The sequence below is a fragment of the Drosophila rhopaloa genome, unplaced genomic scaffold, assembly GCF_018152115.1.
Source record: "Drosophila rhopaloa isolate 14029-0021.01 unplaced genomic scaffold, ASM1815211v1 contig_3, whole genome shotgun sequence".
NCBI lineage: Eukaryota > Metazoa > Arthropoda > Insecta > Diptera > Drosophilidae > Drosophila > Drosophila rhopaloa.
The window spans coordinates 17999985-18023283 of record NW_025335123.1 but is presented as its reverse complement, the minus strand read 5'-3'; the positions used below and the strand labels follow the sequence as shown (position 1 = coordinate 18023283).

At 38.3% G+C, this 23299-nt stretch overlaps 2 protein-coding genes across 5 annotated transcripts; both read right to left on the bottom strand.

Annotated features, from left to right (window-relative positions):
* Window positions 1-136: 136 nt before the first annotated feature.
* Window positions 137-23292, bottom strand: LOC108045224 (uncharacterized protein DDB_G0271670). Of its 4 annotated transcripts, none has more exons than XM_017124470.2 (7): window positions 23033-23292; window positions 12339-12443; window positions 3345-3440; window positions 2508-3009; window positions 1716-2289; window positions 1373-1546; window positions 137-1311 (listed from the first exon to the last, which is right to left on the bottom strand). In XM_017124470.2, exons 3-7 carry the CDS (start codon window positions 3394-3396, stop codon window positions 1180-1182), a joined length of 1434 nt encoding a protein of 477 aa, XP_016979959.1. In that variant the 5' UTR covers window positions 3397-3440; window positions 12339-12443; window positions 23033-23292; the 3' UTR covers window positions 137-1179. The 4 variants fall into 4 exon arrangements, with proteins under 4 accessions (XP_016979959.1, XP_016979960.1, XP_016979958.1 ...); XM_017124471.2 differs by having other exon boundaries at window positions 137-1290; window positions 1367-1546; window positions 23082-23292; XM_017124469.2 differs by having other exon boundaries at window positions 23082-23292.
* LOC108045223 (trithorax group protein osa) lies at window positions 9264-12304 on the bottom strand. Its single transcript, XM_017124468.2, has one exon. It carries the CDS (start codon window positions 11508-11510, stop codon window positions 9507-9509), a length of 2004 nt encoding a protein of 667 aa, XP_016979957.1. The 5' UTR covers window positions 11511-12304; the 3' UTR covers window positions 9264-9506.
* Window positions 23293-23299: the final 7 nt, after the last annotated feature.

Genomic DNA, 23299 nt, shown 5'->3' with positions numbered 1-23299 from the left:
TATTTACTAAAATAAATTTACATTACCTTTAACCATGGTACATTTGACCCTTTGGGCAATACCTTTCCCAACACTGCTTGCGGGTGGGATTCCCCAACGATGTGGCTACGCCAATTAATAACAGTTTTTCGAATAATTTCAGTTTAGCATTTAATGATTAATGTACCATCTGGGCTTCGTTTTGCGTTTTATATTTGCAACATTCGAACGGATAATACAAGTACAAGTGGTGTATAAAAGTTCGATGAGCAAAATTGACAAGGATTGTGTGGCAGTAAACAGTTTTTTGTTCTTACACTTCTTTGATATATGAATATATATTGAAACAATTGTATGCAGTGTTGCTAGAAACTCAGTGAAAATGAGTTGCGGTTGCCAGAAAACTGTCTGATTTCATAACATTTAATTTAAGCCGCTTGATAATATATTAAAAAATATCTATTGCTTGAAAGGTGTTGTTTTTTGGCACTTATTGCCAGTTCTGTTTTCCCATCGAAACTTTTTATTTCACAAACTTTTAAAAAAGTTTATATCAATGAATTTGATGCTAACATTAAAAACACGTTATTTTCGCTAAAATTCTAGCAACACCGATGTGTATGTGTGATGTTTTCTTTTAATTGTTGTTTCCTTGCTTCGCTTTTAATACAGTAATTACAGTGTAAAGTTGCTCTATAGGCTAAACTGGAAGGAATGATTGCGTTTAATTGTTGGACACAAAGTTGGAAACTTAATAAATAGTTGTTTTAAAAATTAGGTTTGGGCGCGGGGAGGTCGATAAAATAGTTAACAATATAAATAAGGTTTAATAATTAACTAACAGATACGAGTACGAATGGGTTTATCAAGAGAGCAGGGAGTGTAAATGGATTGGGAAGTGGGGAAGTGGTTATGAAGGCTTCAGTTAACAGCCAAAACCGACAAAAACATTGCGCACTTAGGATCTACACGTACACTAAACATAATTTTGGTAGTTTGGGCTTAAACTAGTTGCTCGTTTTGGTTGCCTAACATTAGTAAATACATACACACGCTTAAACGCTACGCTACTTAATGATTATGATGTCTGGTTTTAAATCAGGAATTCCACAAAAGAACGAATCGAAATCGGAATCGAAATGAAACCACAAACGAGTAAAAATGAGGAGGTGGTGGACTTCCAACGGGAGAGGCCGGAAATTAAAGCTTTGTATGTTTGACCGTGTCCGTCCAGTAGTTCTGTATTGTCATCGCCTCCAGCGAATTGAGAAACGAGTCGTTGTCCAGGCTGTACATCTCATCCGAATTGTCCTGCAAAAACAAGAGAGAGAACTACTGAGTGCATAGGAATTTCTAATGCCAATGGCAATGGTCAACGAATCCTTACACTCACCCGCATGGTGCTGTCATCGATGTAGACACTCGAGTCCGGTTCGCTAAGAGCCTGCGGCTTGTTCAGATACCGCCGACGGTACAGGACGATGCCGATGGTGCCCACTGTGCAGCAGACGCCGAAGACAGTGAAGCAAATCGCCGAAATGGCACCCGCATCTAGGAAATACGTTCGCTGAAAAAGATAATCGAAATTGAAAGCATTAAACATTTGTATCTTGAGTGGCAAGCATTTGTTAAAAAAATATCTGACATTATATGAAAATTGAAATGGTATCAACATTTTATTTTAATTAATTCACTTCTAAGAATGTTTCATATGTGATATGACAGGCTCAACCCACCTGAATGGCCAGGGCCTCGGATGCGAATTTGCCCTCGTCGCCGACGGGTCCATCGTAGAACCCGGATCCGGTCACGCCCCCCGCCACGCTGGGCGCCGCGGATGCGGACCTGGTCAGCAGACTCTTGGTGTCGCTGGAGAAGTTGATGTAGCGATTGATGTGCTTGTACTCCGCGGACAGGACCTTGGACTTGCGGGATCTGTGCTCGCTCTCGGCTCGCCTCAGTTCGTCCTCCTTGTTGGCGTTTTCCAAGGTGAACGGTGCCTTTTCGCCCTCGCCCTCGACATTGCCATTGCCTTCGCCGTTGCCCGTGACCCCTGACCCCGCACCAGCACTAGCACCCGCCAGGAGTTCATCGGACAGCCACTCCGTGTTGATCTTGGGCGTCGACGGAGTAGCCGCCGAGCCAGCCGCTGGCGTGGATGAGGATGCACTGGCTCTGGGTCCTGGCGATGTCGCAGCGGTCGGCGATGATGCCACCGCTCTGGATGTGGTGGTGGTTGTTCTTGTGGCCGGACTGCTGCTGCTGATCGCAACAGGTTTTGTGGTAGTGCCACTGCTGCTGCCATTTGTACTGATCGAAGGAACAAAAGAAGCAGGTTCAGCAAGAGTTAAATTAAAGTAAGTATAAATGTTTACAAACAAAACATATTTAAAACTATTATTATAATATATGTCTTTTAATAATTATTATAATATAAATCTTTTTATTTGAATATTAGCTCTTTATTTTTATTTTTTAGGTTTATTACTTTTTATTCGCTATAAATAATACTTAATTAGTGGACTCACCTAGTGCTACTGCTGAAATTCGTAAAGTTATTGAGCTGCTCGGAGGTGAAGTCCGCCGATCGCTTGAACTCGTACTGAGCCAGCTCCTCGTTGGCCGCAGCATCCTCGGCATCCGCATCCGCATCCGCATCTGGATCTGCCTCATCCTGATCCTGTTCCTGATCCTGTTCCTGATCCGGATTCTCCTCCTGTTCCTGCTCCTGTTCCTGCTCTCGTTCGTTGAGCGGCAGCTTTTCCTCCTGCAGCTCCACCGCCTGGTCAACTTCGTCGACCTCCGGCTGTTCGGCGCCACCATAACTGGGGGTCACCAGCGGACGACTGGTGGTGGGTCGGTGGGTCAGGTCCATGATGTTGCTCTGGGTGGCCGTGCCCCACGTCTGGGTCACCGTCGTCTGGTAGAGCTTCGTGGTGCGCACGGGCTGCGATTGCGGATGCGGACTGGAGGCCACCGATTCCGCCTCCTGGCTGGGATATGTGTGGACATGGCTGGACAGCAAGTTAACTGCGGAAAGTTTAATTAAATTTAATTCATCTATATATGGTACATAGCTTACAAATTTAAATACATATGCTTTAACTGCATAAATACACTTGCTTAGAATATTTAAATACAATTATAAAGTAATATCAAATGATATAGAAAACCAACTTTGAATTTTAATTCAACTTAAATTAATAAATAAATTCCTTAATTTTGATTAAAGTTTTTTATTTTCGTCACGATAATACAAATCTTACTAATGTGTTTAATAATATGAAATACAAAATTAACCTTCTCAACAAAAATATAGTTTAATTATAAATTATGGTGAATATTATTATTACTTTAGGACTTACCACTCAGGATTAGGGTTATCCAGAACCAGTGTGACCACCAGTAGAAAGTCATGATGCGTCCCGTTCTGCGATCTTGCGTCGACTGCTCCCAAAACGCTGGAAGAGATGGGGAGAAAGAGTGGGTGAGGATGAGTCAGTGGTTGGGGGAAACAATTGGCATTAAGTGTGTGGAGCTCGATGAAGTCATCGAAATCGCGTTTTCGAAATACGAAATACGTTTTACATTCTGAGAAACGGGTTTAGTCGGCTGTCCCCCGAGGAGTTCCCTTTTTTGGGCATTTCTGGGTGCCCCACTCTCATTCCGCATACTTATCAGAAACTCAAGATCCCTTGAGACTTCCCTTTTAATATTTTTGAGGCCTTATGGTTTTCTGATATTATCACCACAGATAAGACTTGACAACACATTAACATTGATTATTTATGCACAGAAAAAATAACATTTTGCTAATGAAAAATTATTAAAAATATAAGTAAGGGGAGTAACTTATATTTTTAATAATTTTTCATTAGCAAAATGTTATTTTTTCTGTGCATCCACCCACTGAAGGTCGACGACTTGTGTCATAAACAAAAGCCTTCTTCGGTCGCATCTTCGAATGATTATTTCCAGCCAGCCCATCCCTTTATTTGTTAATAACATTTCGAGTTTCTGCCCACGCCAAAAACAAAAAGATGTAACTGTCTTAAATGGCTCTGACTGTATGGGCCACCACCACTTCGGCCCTCTCGTGCTTGCTCTTAATTGTTTCGCCGCTTTGTTCTGGCCAACTGGCAATATAAATAAAGCCAACAAACAGCGGTTTAATGGGGTCGACGCTGCAATACCCAGCCAGCAAATAAATAAATAACTGGCTTTTATCTGGAAATCGAGCTAATTTTTGTTTCAAGATACTTGACAGACCAAAAATGAAAAAAACATTTACTTTGTAGCTTTTTAAGCTATTTAACGGACATTTAGTTGGCTAAAAAATATTGAAATAAATGTTGATTCCTTTTAAAGAACAAACTTAAGAGAAGGCAAATGTAATATTTAATATATATATATTTAATAATTATTTTAAAGCTAAAAAGTATATTTTCTTTGAATGTATATAATCTTGCTGATAATTAAATGCTCTATTTTTGTTCCGTCGAATATTCCCCATAACTACCAGGTACTTGACAAAGAAAAAAATTAGCATTCCAATTTTGGGCGGCTGTGAAAATACAAATTTAGTGGTAGCTGGTTTCTTGTTGTTGTTGTTGTTGTTTTTTTTTTTGTTATACACAAGCTTTTGGCAATTCCGAGAGCCGAAAACCACAATTTGAAGCCCGGCCTAATTCGCATTTGTGCGTCGCCGCACATTTGCTTGTGCTAAAAACGAACCGAGAATATGTTAAACGTATTTTACTCATTTATTTGGGTTAATTGTCTTGCCTGAGGTTGTGTTCTCTGGCCGATAAGATACGTAGGAAATATCTAGACATGCCGACTGATGAAAGTGCACCTCGAATATTACGCATACGCCACTTGGCACACAGCACAGTTGACATGACGGCATCAGGCGTTAAAGGTCACAATTGCCATTTGGCCGCCTGGTTTTTTGTTTTATGCTGCATGGTAATTTGAGGGCCCGTAAAACAAAACAGCAATTGTTTAAAGCCCGCCGGATTTATTGCAAACAAAGCCAGGCGGCAAATAGCGAAGTTCTGCGAACCATAACGAATGACATCCATACCAGACTGGGCTTCAAATCCGAGCCCCGAGGGAAGTTGTATGCTAATATCATCAGCATCGTAAAACCATTTGCCCAGCAGCCGACGGAAAAACAGATGCACCTTATTTACAAATAGCTTAAAAATAATAGCAAACAAAACTAAGAAAAAAACTGTTAACTTTTTTTATGAGACTTTGTTCGTTTTAGACAATCTCTGATTCTGGAAATTTATAAACAGATCATTTTATTCTGATTGAACCTAGAAAATAATCCTATAAAAATCAGTTTATACTTATTTGTTTACTTTCTTAAATAATTTAAATTATAGGACACTTTTAAAATAAGTTTAAAACTCTTTTGTATGACTGAATATATTTGGTCTATTAATAACATATTTCTGAATTTAAATTAATAAAACGTTAAAACAAGTTTACATTACAAGTACTCTTTTCAATTAATAATAAATATATAGATTAACTATTCAAATTTGTATACAAATTTAAAAAACGGGTAATTTCAATTCGTAACTGCATTGCATTATTTTGAATACAGCCTTCTGGCCGTAAGTCTGCCATCTCTGGGCCGCATTTTCGAATTGGACTCAAGGCCCTGGGCCCTGGGCCCTCTATGCAGACCATTTCATAATACCACAAAGGCAAAGGCGAGCAAAGAAAACGGAGGAGAAAAAACCAAATGCACTTTCATATGCCCGCAAAACTGGAGCAAGTGCCTCCACATTGCAATTAAGCCCTGACACAAAGAAAATACCCAAGGAAATACCTATTTGACTGGTCGTTCCATCAGATACTCTTTGCAATTGGTTTTCCCAGAGGCAAAGTAGTGATGGAGTTTACTCAAACATTTAAATTTCGATTTGTTATCAAGATCCATCGAGAGCCATAATTTAACAACTTTTTATATTCTCATATTTAATATGGATTAACTGGCTTGACTAGCGACCTGAATAAATGCGGTCGTGATAATCTAAAAAAAACTACAACCGGATCTCAAAATAACAAACCAGTTTGATATTGTTTCTAAGACAATTAAAATTATAATCGATTTAAATATGATTGGTCTGGGCAATGGTGTTCTTAAAAATTAATTTAGAAAAGATTGTTTAAACATTTTTTGTAAAGCTCAATATAAGGGCTTTTAATTAACCAGAAAATCATATTAAAAGAACAAATAATTGAAGATTAAATTAAATAAATCCATTTATTCAAGCACAAATAATATATGATTCATTGGTAATTTGGTTTAAAATGTTTTGTACGAAGCACATTCAATTGATTTATATAACTTTGTTTGCTTTTGTATTGTTTGTTTAAGTTTTGACAAATCTGACAAAAAAACGAAAATACCCAGCTGGAAAACAAGCACCACAAAGAGGGAGAACACAACGCAAATTAAAGAAAATAAAAACAAGGCAACCTTCAAGTGCAGGCGACAAAGGCAAAATTGAAATGGCAAAGTGCAATAATTATATTCAAAGGGGCGGTGGGCGGCACTGGAAAAGTGGGTGGGAAAGTTGACGCTCACTTTCTATTCGCGGCACGCAAAAGTTGGAGCTGGAATCCCGCCCAACAATTATTACTTCAGAGCATCGAGATTCACAATTTAACTTCTAAATTTCGATTGATAAAACATACAAAATAATGCTCGTGGGACTTCAATTGCATTTAATATGAGAACTTGCTTATATTATTTTCTAGTTAATTGCGAAAAACCCTTTTAAAAAATTCCAAAAATTATAATTTTAATCAGGCTGAGAGTAAATATGCATATAATTGGTATCCAATTAAGTACAAGAGAACCCAGGTGATCTCATCCATTTCTTGTTTGAGTGTCATTCACTGCGGATAAATAAATATATTTATTGGAATTAGCAAAGACCCGCCACAACGGCAAGTAATTGTTACTTTCGGCACAGTCGAAACCCATTTTGTTGGTACTCCCTGCCATTTTCCAGCATTTCTTTTCTTTTCACAAAGTCTGAGGGCTTTCTTTGTCTCAGTCTACCCACTTACCTAACAAATAAGTTAATTTTCGGTATGCAAATCGAAAGTGAAGGCTCCCCCACTTTGCAGAACAAAGTGAAATTTCATTTCCATGCGCTCAGCATACGACACACAAATGCCTCTAGATTGGGGTCACCACCAAGTAACGTGCGTGTCACAACTGCAAAATAATTGCCAACGAGTCCCATGGGTAATTTTTAATGGGTGTACATTAAGAGCAAATAGTAATGCCTAAACTCAGATGAAACTCAATGCAAATAAAAATCGCGTTATGACTATTGATTGATTTGATTTTTGTTTAAATATAAAAGTACTATGAATAATGAATTTAATATTAATGATAAATATTAAGTCAAACTGAATACGAGTTATTAATCAAAAAATCAATCCATAATCAATAATTCCATTTAAATATAATATTTTAATGAGAGTATTACACTTAATTAATTGATTTACTGATAGACTCGAATTACTTACATAATTGTCTGCGTTCAGTGACCAGATAGCTTTCTTTAATAGGTGATTTGATATGTCTGCGATAGTTTATAAAACCATAAGTGATTCCAATCGATAATGCACTGAATTCCATAAATCATACGACAGCTTAATTGATTTGCTGATTTTGTTTAATTTATTTTGACAGGCGTTATCTAACAATGTTGATTAGATAACCCATGCTGATGCGATGACTCAAGCAAAACAAACAAAAAACTAAGTTCTTAAAGTGGTGGAGGTAAATCAATGGGATGCCAAAAGATGTCTTTACACTTGACAAAATTCAATTTTTGCGAATACAGTTTAAAGCACCACATCTAATTTGATTTCCGCTCAGAGACTTGGTCAAAAAAAAAAAACCCTTTTGTTGGCATTGGTTTGGTAATATTAGAAAACGAAACTGCTGTCTACCAAACAATTGACACTGACAAGTTTATTTTTTCCTTCATTCCATTTGTGGGTAAGCTGCTCATTTTTTCCTCTTTTTTTCGCACATTTTTCACTTTCTTCTTCGCTTTGAGTTGGATGAAAAGTGAAATTTGATGGCTTTCCTATATATTATATATTTAAGATAACACTTATATTTTCATCCTGAGAGTTAAAAGTACTTAATATATTTATACCCTTGCAGAGGGTATTATAATTTTGGTCAAAAGTGTGCAACGCAGTGAAGGAGACATCTCCGACCCTATAAAGTATATATATTCTTGATCAGGATCACCTCCTGAGTTGATATAGCCATGTCCGTCTGTCCGTTTGTCCGTCTGTCTGTTTCTACGCAAACTAGTCTCTCAGTTTTAAAGCTATCGAGTTGAAACTTTGCACACAGCCTTCTTTCCTTTGCACGCAGTATATAAGTCGGAACGGCTCGGGATCGGCCGACTATATCCTATAGCTGCCATATAACTGATTGATCGGAAATGCCATAACTTTGGTGTTTGTAAAGTTAGGAAGTTGGAATTTTCTATGGGCTTTATATTTGGCCAATCAATCCGACCTACCAAATTTCATAAGGATCGGCCGACTATATCTTATAGCTGCCATATAACTGATTGATCGGAAATGCCATAACTTTGGTGTTTGTAAAGTTAGGAAGTTGGGATTTTCTATCGGTTTTATATTTGGTCAATCAATCCGACCTACCAAATTTCATAAGGATCGGCCGACTATATCCTATAGCCGCCATATAACTGATTGATCTGAAATGCCATAACTTTGGTGTTTGTTAAGTTAGGAAGTTAGGATTTTCTATGGGTTTTATTTTTGGCCAATCAATCCGACCTACCAAAGTTCATAAGGATCGCCGACTATATCTTATAGCTGCCATATAACTGAACAATTGGAAATGCTATAACTTTGGTGTTTTTAAAGTTAGGATGTTGGGATTTTTTATGAGTATTAAGAATGCATCATATGAATAATTTTGGAGAATATAATTTACAGAGTATTCTGCAAGGGTATATCAACTTGTTCTTGTTTTTAGTTTAAAATAACTCTACTTGAAAGACAATTTAAAACATTGTTTTTATATTTATATACTTAAGCCAGGCTTTTATCAATGTTCAACTAGTGATGATTGTGCTTTGCTGCCAAATGTATTCATTTCGAGGCCTTGGTTGTAGCTTAAAAAAAAAACCATTAATATTTCCCAAAATGTGTGTGTTATTTACAAACTTTTTTGTTTTAAAAAATAATCACTTAAATTATGACTTGAAAAACAATATATTTTTCACATCTCGTTACATTTATTAATACAGTGGTGAAAAATAAAATATACTACAGTACTCCAGTTGGTGTCAACTGTTACATCACAGACCCCCAAATGGGGGCTAAAATCAATTTTGGTCTCTTTACTCGCCAGACGGGATGATGTGGGTGGATGGATGGATGATGTATGTAAGTGTGCTACAGTACCCAGTTCCCAGTTCCCAGTTCCGTCCGGTTCCTCACTGCATGCTGGCGCGGCTCGAGCGGCTGGAGCGACTGGATCGGCTGGAGCTGCTGGCATTGAAGTCCGGCGGCTGGTTGTGGTCCGGCATAAAGGCGGGCATGTAGTCCGGCAAGAAGTCCTGCTGTGGCTGGTTGGAATGCGGCGATCGCTGGCTGAAGTGTGGCCCAAAGTCCGGCTGCTGCTGCTGCTGGTGGTGGTGCATCATCGGATAGCGATGCGACGGCGTACGGTGGCTGTAGTCCGGTGGCATGGGCATGCCCGGCATCGGCATGGTCATCGACGGTTGGCCATACGACTGGGGATGGCTACTAGTATCGGGATAGGACTGGGACTCATAGCCGTGTCCTGGCTGAGATTGGTATTCGTTGAAGCGGTTGCCCGACGGATAGGCAGTGGGATACGCATTGGGATACGCAGTCGGATTTGCAGTGGGATATCCAGTCGCAGTTGCATTGGAATATCCATTCACATTTGCATTGGAATATCCATTCACATTTGCATTGCAATATGCATTCGCATTTCCAGAGGGATATCCAGTCGGATTTGCATTGGAATATCCAGTCACATTTGCAGTGGGATATCCAGTAGCATTTGCAGTAGGATATCCAGTCGAACCTGCATTGGGATATGCATTCGGATGTGCATTCGGATATGCATTCGAGTATGCATTCGGATATCCAGTCGAATATCCATTGGAATATGCACTGGGATATGCAGTTTGATTTGCAGTCGCATATGCAGCGGGATCTGCGGTGGGATATGCAGTGGAATCTGCCGTAGGATATCCAGTTCGATATCCATTGGCATCTGCAGTGGGGTGGTATCCACTCGGATAGGCATTCTGCTGATAATCCGAGGAGTAAGTCGTCTGCGCCGTCGGCTGCTTCAGCCGCTCCTTGCGAAGATCCTGGACAATGGCCATGAGGGCATCCTCCAGCGGCACCTCCCGCTGCGAGACGGCCGCCTGGAGGCGTTGCTGCTGCTCCGGGGTCAGCATTACGCTGGGCGACACACTGGCGCCAAAGACAGTGCATCCCGGTGGCCGGTTGGGCTCGCCCGCCATCGGTTCCTGCACCGAGTAGTCCGAGAAGATGTAGCTCTGAAAGTCCATGTTGAGGGCGCCGGGTTCCAAGGGCGGCACTTCATAGCAGCCCATGGGCACCACCTCCATGGTGGTGGTCATTTCCGGCTGGTTGGCGCCCATGATCTGGGGTGTTATGGTCACCGTGGTGGATAGACCAAAACCGCCATTCGCCTGATGATCGTCCTCGGAGCTGTCGAATAGATTCCAATTATCGACAATTGACGACAAATCGGGCAGCACACCCTCCGGTCGATCCGGTCTGGCATCCAATTTCTCAGGACGTGGCCAATTGAACGCGCCGGATGAGGAGCTGCTCGATCCGGGCAGCTCCTGGTTTTCATCCTCGGCTGGCGGGACGACACGATTGCTCGGAATGCGACGCCAGTCCTGGTTGTCGCGATAGCCAAATAAATCCTGCTTGGATGAGGGATCATCACTGGTTACTGGGGATACCGACTCTGGCTGCTGCTGCTCCTCCTGGTCGTATTCTGCGGGACTCTGCTGAATCTCCTTCTGATCCTGCTCGCTCTGACCCACCGAAAAGTAGCTCAGGTGGGCATAGTCCTGCTGATCCTGCTGGGGAGCTCTATCCTGCTGGCAGAACTTCGGCTGCGACTGTGGCGGCCCCTCATCCTCCTCCTCCTCCGCCACAGGCATCTTCTCACCGGTCTCCTCCTGTCCAGCTGGGCCAGGAGTAGCCCCACCAGGAGTAGCCCCACCAGGAGGAGCCCCAGCTTTGGGCTGCTTCTTGGTCGAAACGGGAGTCGGCTGCTTGGCCATCTCGATTCTCGGCGGCTGTTGTATAATCCTCGGCGGCTGCAGTATGGCCATGGGCTTTTCCATATTCTGATTTTGCTTTTTAATCAAGAGCTTAAGCTGCGCCTGCGACATTCTAGGGAATTTTCGATGTGGCATCTTGGTTGGAATTTTATTTTCTAACGTTGTTATGTGTGTTCCTGCTCAGACGGTATGCCAAAATGATTTGAGGAAAATGGAAACGAAATGACATTCGCCTTGAAAAAATGCACAGCCTACTTGGATGGACGATTGTAGCTAACACTTTTTCAACACAGGTTGAAATTACACGAACGTATGTTTATTATATTTTAATATTTAGACAACACTTTAATTAATGATAATATATAACACTTAATTAAATGGTCAAACTATTATCAAATTCAGGTTGTTCAATATTGAGTATAAATTTAAATAACTTTTAACCTTGTAATGAGCTTAGTCAAATAAATAAAAATAAGCTCAAGTACAAGTTAAATGAAATTCTTAATTGCATCACCAAAATAATTAAATTTCGCAATTGCACGAAAAAGTCGAAGATAACTAATCGAAACGTTTTTTGACCACGTTGATTTCCCCATCATCAGCCAACCGATCTAATCGCCGAGATCTGCTATGAATATATCATCGTTTTACGCAATTTCCCCTAAGATATTTCTTCCCCCCCCAAAAAAAAAACATACCCGTAGCAACAATGGCGAATGCCAAGATGCGATTTCCATGAGCCCTAAAAGACCAAGTTGCGTTTTCAGTTCGCTCCGCTTTTCGTCTTTCGGTTTTCAGTTTTCAGTTTTCCTATTGTTATGATGGAAGCTGCAATTGCAACTGCCGACTGGCAACCGGATATGGTCACAAAAATCTGAAATCTCATTCCCATTCCCATTCCCATCTGCGACTCTCTGCATATGATTTTCAGATTGTTTGTTTTCATTTCCCCGTGGTACTCACAGTTGTGGTTGTTCCTACTTTGATTTCCTCACTGCGGCTTCAGTTTTCCTTAGTTTTCTTCCCTCGTCAATTGGGTTTTGCTTCCTTTTTGTTTTTGAGAGGCAACTGCAAGGTAAATAAATTAAACTATTAATAGAGATATGTGATATATGGGGGATAATAAATGCTTTCAATTGAATATTAGTCTGGAACAAAATATTACTTCATTAAAACTTACAAATTTTAAGACTTAAGAACTTAAGTTAGTTTATTGATTAAAATACTTAATTAAAATATATATACAAATTCTATAAACATTCAGGGCACCCAAAATAAAATGTTGGAATAATTAATCGAGTTCCACATTGGTGACCCCAAGGACAACATCTAGATTCCGCCCAAGTGTTCCTCGGATCTCGGAGATCTTTGGTCTGATTTGGATGCCCCGCTGACTTGGACACACTCAGTTGCGCTCCACTGCGGATCCGGCTGGCTGATCCCACCGATCTCCGCCAGATATCGGCACTACTATAGTGTAATGTGACTCGGTTTCAGCCTCCGACTACGTTTTTGGTTAATCAAACCTAAGACTTGCCTTGGCTTTGGCTAATTACAATTATAACCCACTGAGCTGAGTCGGAGATTATGTTTTGCTATTATTTTAAGACTTTACAATGCTTATGCAATGCGAGGCAATTAATGCGATAAGAACGTGCTCGAGTGTAACGTAAACTACTATGGGTTGGGTTCGGGTTCAGAACCCCGCCAAATGACGTGGTTGCAACAGTTGGGGGAAAATATTAGTACGCATTGACTTTTTTATAGTTTCAAATATTTGTATTCGAAAATACTTTTTTTTTAAGTAATAACTACCAAATGCTTTGTAAGTTTTTAAAGTGTACTTTGTATTTAGCATAGGCTTTTTTATTTTAAAAAAGTCTTGAGAACTTTTTAAATACTTTTACAGAATATGTACAATACTTTTACTATACTTTTACAATACTTTTACAATACTTTTAAAATACTTTTACAATACTTTTACAATACTTGTACTATACTTTTACAATACTTTTACAACACTAACTAGTGCAATACTTCATATGGTGTTACAAGCCTATCAACTATTTTGTTGTCCAAAACTGTGTTCTTTTTTCTGAAGGGCGCACCCACATGACGCGTTCGTATTTCTTTGGACTGGGCTGAGAAAGTGACAAACCAATTTCGTTGACCATGTTTGGACTTGGCGCTTCTTATTCTGTTTTGGTTTCGGCTTCTAGGTTTGTTTTCGGTTTCTATTTCTGTTTCTGATTCTGCTTCTGTTTTTGTTTCATTTCCCATTTCCATTTCTATCAGACGTGGTCGGCATGGCCAAGTGGGTTTTGGTAGGGTGGTGCTCCTCAATTGAGGTCAGCGGTTCGTTGTGGGTGCGATTAGCTGACACCGATTCCCGGTGGTTGATAAGGTAGCCACAGAGACTGAGCCAAGTCAAAATTTAATCGAATTGATTGACTTTAACTACACCAAGCTATTTCCCCCAACTTCCCAACACGCTGACCTCAAAAGGAAAAGCCAACAGGAATTAACCCGGTTTCATTGCTATCTTGTGTTTAATAATTCATTCGCCGGACTGGGTTGATAAGTGCATAATTGAATAATAGCTAATTGAACCCCCAACTGAACAAACAATTACTGACCTTATTCACTGACCGATATGATTTCATTTATTATTTATCGGTTTTTCGTATTTAATTGGTTTTTGTAAGTGGCTACTTATCATAGTTCTTAAGGGTGTAAGTAGTTTTGTTTATTTTTCTTTAAGCTCTTTAGCTATTTAGTAACACATTTATCATTAAAAACATATTTAGTTAGTTTAGAATTTATTAATATTATTGTGACTTGAGATCGTCAAATCAATTTGCCAAATCAGACAAATGAAGACATTAATCTCTTGAGTTTGTGTAAACATATTTAACCATTCGCTGCCAACTCTTTCTCTCCACTTCTTTTGCTTTTCCATACAATTTCCCTATTGTTCAGTTTGTCATCTCTCGAATGATGATGGTCAAAACATCGCTGCCAGCGTTCGTTCAACTCGTTTCGGATTTGCAAATCTGGCTAAGCTGGCACGCCACATCCGAGCCACCGCATAGATATGTACATATATACAGATATATATTAACCATAATGATATGGCCAATTCCGATGTTTCACATGCGTCTGGGGCTTCAAGCTAACTATGTGCAAACGATTCGGGCGCGCAAAAGCGAAGAAACTATTTGCCAAATTTTTAATAACCATAATTAAGTGCTTAGAGCCAGGCAGGAAATTGCATAATTGTGGTTTGGCCACCCCCTCTTCCCCTCTTCTCGAGTAACTCTTCCTCATTATGCAAATGCCTGTATTTCGCCGCGTTCTATTCGCGTATAAATCACGTATTTATCACGTAAAAAGTGGCAACAAAAGACATTGACGTCAGCAGACCCAGCCCCCAAATCACCCCGCCCTTCTCCAGAATTTCCCATCTCATACTGCGTTCTACGTTGGACCCTTTTCGGACGTGTTCTGATATCAAGAATATCACTTAAATCTAGAAAAAAGCACGTAACTCCGCTTAAATATTGAGAATTACATGTTTATTCATTTTTTTTAATGGGACAATATAACTGATCATAAACAGACATGGTTTTCGTTATAAAATATTTAATTAAGGCCAACAAATTGGTTGTCAAGATCACGAAACAACAGTTTTTTTTCCGAAAACAACAAGTTGGTTTACGCTTTTTTGAAACATCAACATTCTAAAAATGAAGAAGTCAATTACTTATTTAATTTGCCAAAAATGGCATTCTACACTGAACTAAAGGTAAACAAATAATAGTATTTAAACTTTGTTGAAGATAATTTCCACCAATAGATTAAATGAAAATACTTGAAAACATTGAATTCCTAAGCGTACCTTTAATTGTTATAAAATAAAAACGACTAGTTCTTAACTTATTTTCCAACTGAAATTCATGTCCATTCTAGACTTAAATATTTTTTCTGGTGTAGAGTTCTCAAGGTGACTATTTGTCCGTTGGGAAAACTTTCATTTTGACTAATGTTAATGACTTTCGGGGGGCTGCAAGAGGTCTTGGCATTGAAATCTGGTTATTGATGATTGCACGCGAGCCTCACATGTGGAAAGATTTATCCATGTATATATATATGTATATATATAACGAAACCGAACCAAAGCGATTCGAAAACATTGCATCTTCGTCTACCATTCAAATGGACTTGGGGAAAACCTTTCCACTCGCTACCGTTTCAGACAATAGATATATGTATGCTATATGGTATATATATCCCCGATTCCCCGCGGTGAAGCCCACTTTTACTTTCGGCTAATTGCACTACTTGGCCAGCAGGCGGCGCCACTTTCCCAAAACGGCAGCCAAAAAAAAAAAAAAAAGCAAATTAATAACAATAAAATATGGATCTCTTAAAAAGCCATTTCCTTTTGTGTGAAAAATATAACCGAGTTAAGGGCGAAGAAAGGTGAACAAAAGAAGTTGGCAAATTGATTGGACGGGGTGACATAATGACGATAGCTCCTTGTAATTAATTACAATTAATTGTGCCTAATCAATTTGCCATCTCATGTCTATCATGAAGTCATAATGCGTTACATGATTTTAAATATAGATAATTGGAGGAGGAGAGGCGATACAACACAAAATCCGATCATTAGAGGAGAGATACCTCAGTTCCTGTATTTTCTGCGTCTTTTACTCTTACAAACACCTCTCGGTGTTTCCGATGCGGATGTGAAGAGGGGAATGACTGCTACTAAAGGGTACAGGAAATATAACATAACTCTTTAGTGCCTGCAGGAAAAAATTAAGAGTTTCGCTTTAAAAATTAATCTTTCAATTTAATTAGGAAATTGCAAAATTATTCAAGCTGTAATAACATTTTAAAACATTAACTTACTTTTATTATTTGTGTATTCTATCTATGTAAATATAAACCTTTAAACGTTAAAATATTTTACTTGTTTTTGTTTAGTCTCTAATTTCTCTAATACAAAGAGAAGTGAAGAAAGTATTATAGTAATTACAAATATTATTGTTTATAAATTTTAGGCATTTTTAGATGACACATTTTTAGGCATTTCCGTTTTTAAAGAACTTACGTTTAAGCTTGTTTTGTATTTCAAGTCAATGCAATAGTGACTCACTAAATAACAAGAAAGGAAAGCTAACTTCGGGCGGAGCCGAAGTTGATATACCCTTGCAGAATACTCTGTAAAATATATTCCCCAAAATTATTCATATGATGCATTCTTAATACTCATAAAAAATCCCAACTTCCTAACTTTAAAAACACCAAAGTTATGGCATTTCCAATCGTTCAGTTATATGGCAGATATAGGATATAGTCGGCCGATCCTTATGAAGTTTGGTAGGTCGGATTGATTGGCCAAAAATAAAACCCATAGAAAATCCCAACTTCCTAACTTTACAAACACCAAAGTTATGGCATTTCCGATTAATCAGTTATATGGCAGCTATAGGATATAGTCGGCCGATCCTTTTAAAATTTGGTACGTCAAATTGATTGGCCAAATGTAAAACCCATAGAAAATCCCAACTTCCTAACTTTACAAACACCAAAGTTGTGGCATTTCCGATCGTTCAGTTATATGGCAGCTATAGGATATAGTCGGCCGATCCTTATAAAATTTGGTACGTCAAATTGATTGGCCAAATGTAAAACCCATAGAAAATCCCAACTTTCTAACTTTAAAAACACCAAAGTTATGGCATTCCCGATCGTTCAGTTATATGGCAGCTATAGGATATAGTCGGCCGATCCCGGCCGTTCCGACTTATATACTGCGTGCAAAGGAAAGAAGGGTGTGTGCAAAGTTTCAATTCGATATCTTTAAAACTGAGAGACTAGTTCGCGTAGAAACAGACAGACGGACAGACAGACGGACAGACAGACGGACAGACAGACGGACAGACGGACAGACGGACATGGCTATATCAACTCAGGAGGTGATCCTGATCAAGAATATATATACTTTATAGGGTCGGAGATGTCTCCTTCACTGCGTTGCACACTTTTGACCAAAATTATAATACCCTCTGCAAGGGTATAAAAACGCAGAAAAAACCTCTTAAAAAGAATTAAAAAAGACAGTTGAAGGGGAAATTAATTTTGTAATCCACTCATATTCAAATTACATCATCAAGGCAACAAAGAAAACGGATTCAGGCGACCTTTTTAATCACAGCTTAATTACAGGGTACACCCACACCTTCGAGACTAATTATACGAATCAAGGATGTAATTCTGGCTTTAAATAAATAGAATACACAAATCTAAGACGAGAAAATGAGAAATGCAGAAACATTTAGAAAAGAAAAGTCGCTGGAGCGACAATTCACTCGTTCCGCTTGTGGCTACATTTTAATAGGAGAAAATGTTTAGGTGTTGGGTGAATCGAAACACTTTACATAACAAAAACATAAAAACCTAAAAAATTACATTTTCCATATTGATTGCGAAGTATATCTTTTGTTTTTTGTAATGCAATCCAAGTCATATAAATTAGGTAATTAATCAAGGACGTCTTTATATTCCCACTTTTCTCTCTTTGAAATATTTTCTACATAAAATATAAATTTTTCCAGATTGATTACATACACACGTGCTGCACATTGAATTTTCTTTTTTATTTTTACTGTTTTGGCTGTGCTCCAGGCATTTTTAAGGAAAATTTATGGCACAACATCAAAGAGATGCCAAGAAAAACGAAATTAAAACATCCCATTGAGGTCTTAACAGCTTGATTAAAGCCGATGAAAATCGGAAATTGAAAGTCTCTTATGCAACATTCATTGAAGGCAAAAGTTAAGGCTCCGAGACCTTTTCCGCATTTATTTGCAGAACTGAGAAATCGCCTTTGTTGAACTAGAAATTAGTGAGCGAGGGGAAAATTGTCATAGAAATGCAAAATAAAAAGAGAGGGGAGCTCTCGCTGCGCTAAACATCCGCTGCACAACGGGTCGTATGAGTAACGTCAATTGAATTGACAGTTTAACAACAAATTACACAACATCGAAGGGGGCTAAGCGGGTGCTATGGGATGTACAGGGGCCAGACAATAGCTTAGAGGCCTCATTAAATGCTTAGAGTGGAAAACGTATGTGAGCTAATTATTTCTTGCTACACAGCGAAACAAAATACACATTTGACTGATAATTAACATTTTTATGATTTTTTAAAACAGTCACATTGTGTAGTTGCGTATTTTATTAGTTAGTCTAAGTAACTATACTATACTATATAATTGTGTTTTTTTTTTATATAGTTATATTTTTATTTTCAACCATAATCTAATTTTATGTTACATTTTGAAATCATATTCAATTTATTTTGTGGTAAATAATAAGAGCTTTGATTTTTGTTATAAGAGAAAACCTTATTTTGCACTGTGTACTTTTACCCCTTACTTTTATTGTTGCATTTTTGCATGTGAACGGTACTTTCGATTGGGTATTGTAACACAAAACGGTGCTTCACTGTACTGCCCCGGAATGCGGCGGTGATGACATCACAGTTAAACAGTATTTACCATATAGTATAGGTATTACACCCACCCACCCACTTGTTTCGCACTTACATTGCCATCATCAATGGCTCGCAGCTGTTAAATAAATTAAAGAGCGATTTGCATAAATTTGTAATCGAATCGAGGTGACAAAGCGTGTAATTTATGCAGCACAATCGATAACAGAGAGCCCTTGGTGAAGACATCAAATCCCATTGTTGTCTCAGGTCACAAAAGACACCGAATAAATACAAAAATAAAACCCAATAAAAAAATGCAAAAAAATATGAATAAAGCAACGACAATGAAATTGTTTAACTGCAAATGCAACTGCAACGGCATTTGCATCTGCATCTGCATCTGCATTTGCATCTACATCTCAAGGCACTGTCATTCCCATAATGATGTTTAGAAATTTTTTGGCATCCGAAAGACAAGTCATCTGCGATCGCCTTCGTCATCGTTAGACGAAAACCAAAAAAAAGCCGTCATTGACATTGTCTTCCCACAAAAAGGGTCGAAAGTAATTTAGACAAAAGTGACAGGCAGGAGGCGTCCCAAACATATATGTATCTCTGCCATCCGCTATATCGAAACTGTTATCTTAACGTTCTTGTAATTAGTGAAATGAAGAGGCATTGGAAAAGCCACCTAAACGAAGTAAGCCTTAATCATTTTTATTAATCAACTCACCACTACTTACTACATGCTTAAGCTTTGTTTATGGGTATAACAATTTCTAGCTTGCTAAAATCCTTTCAATTAAACAAATTATTAATAAGAACATAAAAGTAAATCTTTGCAATTATATTTATTAATCTGTAATTCAAGGTTGCAGAAAAGCGAAGTACCTTTATTTTCTAAAAATATCTAATAATGGGGAAATAATACAAATTGATTTTCGGCCATTTGGCACGTGGATTTGGATGCTGTTATTGCCGACACAATTTTCGAATTGGCTCAACATTTTTGCATGCTTCATTCAGCCTATTGTGCGTTCAATAAACTAAACTATAGCCATTGTGGCTGCATTTGCAATCCGTTGAATATATAAGTTGTTTGTATTATTAAATTTTTTTTTTTTTTGATGCGAAATTTGTTTTGTTGCGTGGAAGTCATCCATTATAAGACAGCATTTGGGTCAACGGGTGAATAGGCGACCATGGATCGATCCTAGAGAACCGGGAAGGTCAAAAGGCCCACGATCTTCAAGAAGATGCCAAGTTCAAAGTCGAGCCAACAAGGAAGTGTGAAGTAAACCGTACAAATATACCACTAAACAAATAATGTACAAAAAACTGAAACTCCAAGACAGGTAAATATCGGGCGCAGCTGTTGAAGACTTGAAATACGAAACTCAAAGTGAAGCTTCCATCCTCGCCGCCGGCAATTCACTTGCCTCATTGATCACTCAATGTTTAATCATCTTTCTGATCATTGTTTTTGGTCAATTATTTCAGTTAGCCCGTTCCCCAACTCCCCCCCCCGTCTGACATTGGCCTAAATTTAAATACGATTTTGGTTAAACAACTATTAAGTTACAAATCGGATTTTTCAGGGCCTAGAATCAAAGGGTGACACATCTGGTTAAATAAGGGGAAACCAAAACCAATTTCGATGATTTTGATTACAGAAATAGAGACGATGAAAAGCTCTGTCCCGGATTGAACATTTAATTTTAACTATTTTATAAAAACCGATTACGGTCGCTGCTCATTAAACGCACATATGAGGAAGTTGCAGCCACGGGCACGCTTCCCCCAACCATAAAAGTGAATACCCCTCACTTCTTTCACCCCTTTCTCTTCCGCTTTTTCCCAAGCCCCCCCCAACAGCAACAAAGAAAATACTATTAAGAACGCTTTGTTTGAGCTTTTCAACTAGAAGATACCCTAGTTTTCATTAGTGTTAAATCGAGTATTTAGGTGTTATAAAACTGGTTATAAATAAAGGATTTAATACTATTAGTCAATAAAAATATGCTTTCTATACATATTATTAAGAATAATTGCTGTCTATAGCTGCAAAGCATCATAAGATAGGGCGATTTGGAATATTTAAATTAATTTTAGAAACTATGTATACAGTAAATTGCATACCAATTTGTATGTGTCTAGCTGGAAGATCTAGGGGCTTGAGCTTTACCATAACACCTCTTCTGGCCAATACACTTCTGCTCTCACTGTTTTACAGGTCATAAACACAGCCACAGTAGCTGTGGCCGTAAGATCCGCAGCTGATTCAGAGTCTGTTGATTCTACTTACTTAACGTATGGCCTCTATGCCCGGCCAGTCATAAACTGGTTTAACGACTTTAAGTTCTACAGGCGAGCGGGGTGAAAGAGAGGGTCTGAGCGGTGGAGAAAGAGAGGGGGATGGATATAGTCAGGTAGGCACTATGAAGTCCAGCGAAACAACAAAAATGTTAATCAGCCAATTGAAGCTGCACTTGGACTTGACAGTCCAACTGCACTTGATACATATAAATATGGCAACAATATTGTATGGCGGTGTGACTCATTCAGCAACAGGAATCGTCGCACCCTCTTCAGATTAGATAAAGCCACAACTGATAAAAATAATAAATATATGTTTATATATATATAGACAAATAGAAAGAGGTAAACAAAAGACAATAGGGGAAATGGATGAGAGGGGCTGTATCAGAATCAGTGCATGGCAGCTGGCAAAGTGTAAATGATTTAATATACAGTCAGCAATTGCCAATCCAGTTAAGAAAGGCATTAAAAAAAACAGTAAGCTGCTCGCTAACTGTAAAGAAAATATTAACAAAACGCCGAGCGGAGAGATAAAATCGCCACTACACTACTACTATTAATATGGGGTCTTGGGATTATTGTTTCGAGGCTTTTTCTTTGGGTTTAACTCATTTTATCATATATCACTTAACACCAAAGTGCGGCCAACTACAGCGATAAGCGGTTAATAGATAATGCGGGTAGAATATATAATAAATAATTGGCTTTCTTAAAAAAATTCTTATAATTTAACCAATTTATCATTGACAATATTTCCTTATGTTGCTCCCTTGTTCTAAGCCATTTCAGTACTACAGTTCTAGCGATCAGAAGATGATGATATTAGTCACACAGGAAGTTTCTTTAAATGGGAAAAAACCATTAAAAGAATTTGGACGATAATGGAACAACATTTTGAGACATTTGCTATCTCCATTATACAAAAAATAAATAAATACGTCATTGCTAGTGGTTATTGATAAGAATACAACAAAAGCTTGTAAATGTTAAAACTAAAAGTTCTTCAATAGAATGATAATTCATTAATTCTTGTATAAAAACGGTTTCAAATGTATAGGTACATATGTTGGTAAGAAATTTGTTTATTGTTACTGCTTTATAAGTTCTCATTAAAATAAACAAATTAAGAATGCAGCTAAACAAATTGGTTACATACATTTTTAGTTAAACAACAAATTTCGTTTAGCCATTGGAATATGCAAATTAATAAACAAATAAAAGACAATTGTTAAAAAACCTAAATTAATTAGAGGTATTTAATTAAGGATTAGTAATTATGAATGAAATTCAAACAAACCAAAATCAATTAGATGCTTATATTTAAAAACGGCAATTAACTTGGCCATTTGATACGGGAAATGTTTGTAAAACGAACGGTTAATACAGGTGCAATTTACAGGGCGGGTAATCGCCTAATTACCGTTAGCCGTGCTTCACTGTATTTTTCGTTTGTTTTGGGCTTTTAATTGGCAATTGGCAACTCGGGGTTTTTGGCCATGCTCGACTAACTAAGTGAGTTTCGTTTAACGGTCTTTTATTTATTTATTGCGGCTACACACTGAAAGAAAAACAATTGCAAGAGTCCCCATTCACACGTAGGCACACACACACACATAGTCGCACGGATACAAAAGGACCTGCACTTTGTTGTTTCGACTTTTGCTTTATTTTATTGATTTTTAGCCAAGAAAAAGAGACAGGTTCAAAACTCACACACACACTCAAACGCACCCGCGCGCAGGAAAACACACCCTTGCTGTGTATGTGTATCCCTGAACTACCAAAAAAAACAAAATAACTCTTGGAAACACCAGCTAATTAACTAAACAAACCTTTTTGGCTTAAATTATAGTATATATATTTTCCTTTTATCCAACTCACTTTTGGGAATAGTAATCTCTTTTTGTTGTTTATTAAAGTGCGCGCGCCGCACGTTGTTACCAACAATAAACAACAACAACACCAGAACAACAACAATAAAGTTAGCCGCACGCCAAACACACACAGCACATACACGTTAAAAAAAAGAAGATCGCGCGAGAAATGAAACCCGCTTTTCTGCTCGAAATTCACGAACGTTATGTTTGCAACCGTCGGCG

What these genes read in the sequence shown, in the direction of transcription:
- LOC108045223 (XM_017124468.2), bottom strand. Translation starts at nt 11,510, where the DNA reads ATGCCACATCGAAAATTCCCTAGAATGTCGCAGGCGCAGCTTAAGCTC.
- LOC108045224 (XM_017124470.2), bottom strand. Translation starts at nt 3,396, where the DNA reads ATGACTTTCTACTGGTGGTCACACTGGTTCTGGATAACCCTAATCCTG. An exon ending in GATAACCCTAATCCTGAGTG is followed by an intron (nt 3,010 to 3,344) that starts GTAAGTCCTAAA and finishes AACTTTCCGCAG; the next exon opens with TTAACTTGCTGTCCAGCCAT. An exon ending in CCGAGGCCCTGGCCATTCAG is followed by an intron (nt 1,547 to 1,715) that starts GTGGGTTGAGCC and finishes TATCTTTTTCAG; the next exon opens with CGAACGTATTTCCTAGATGC.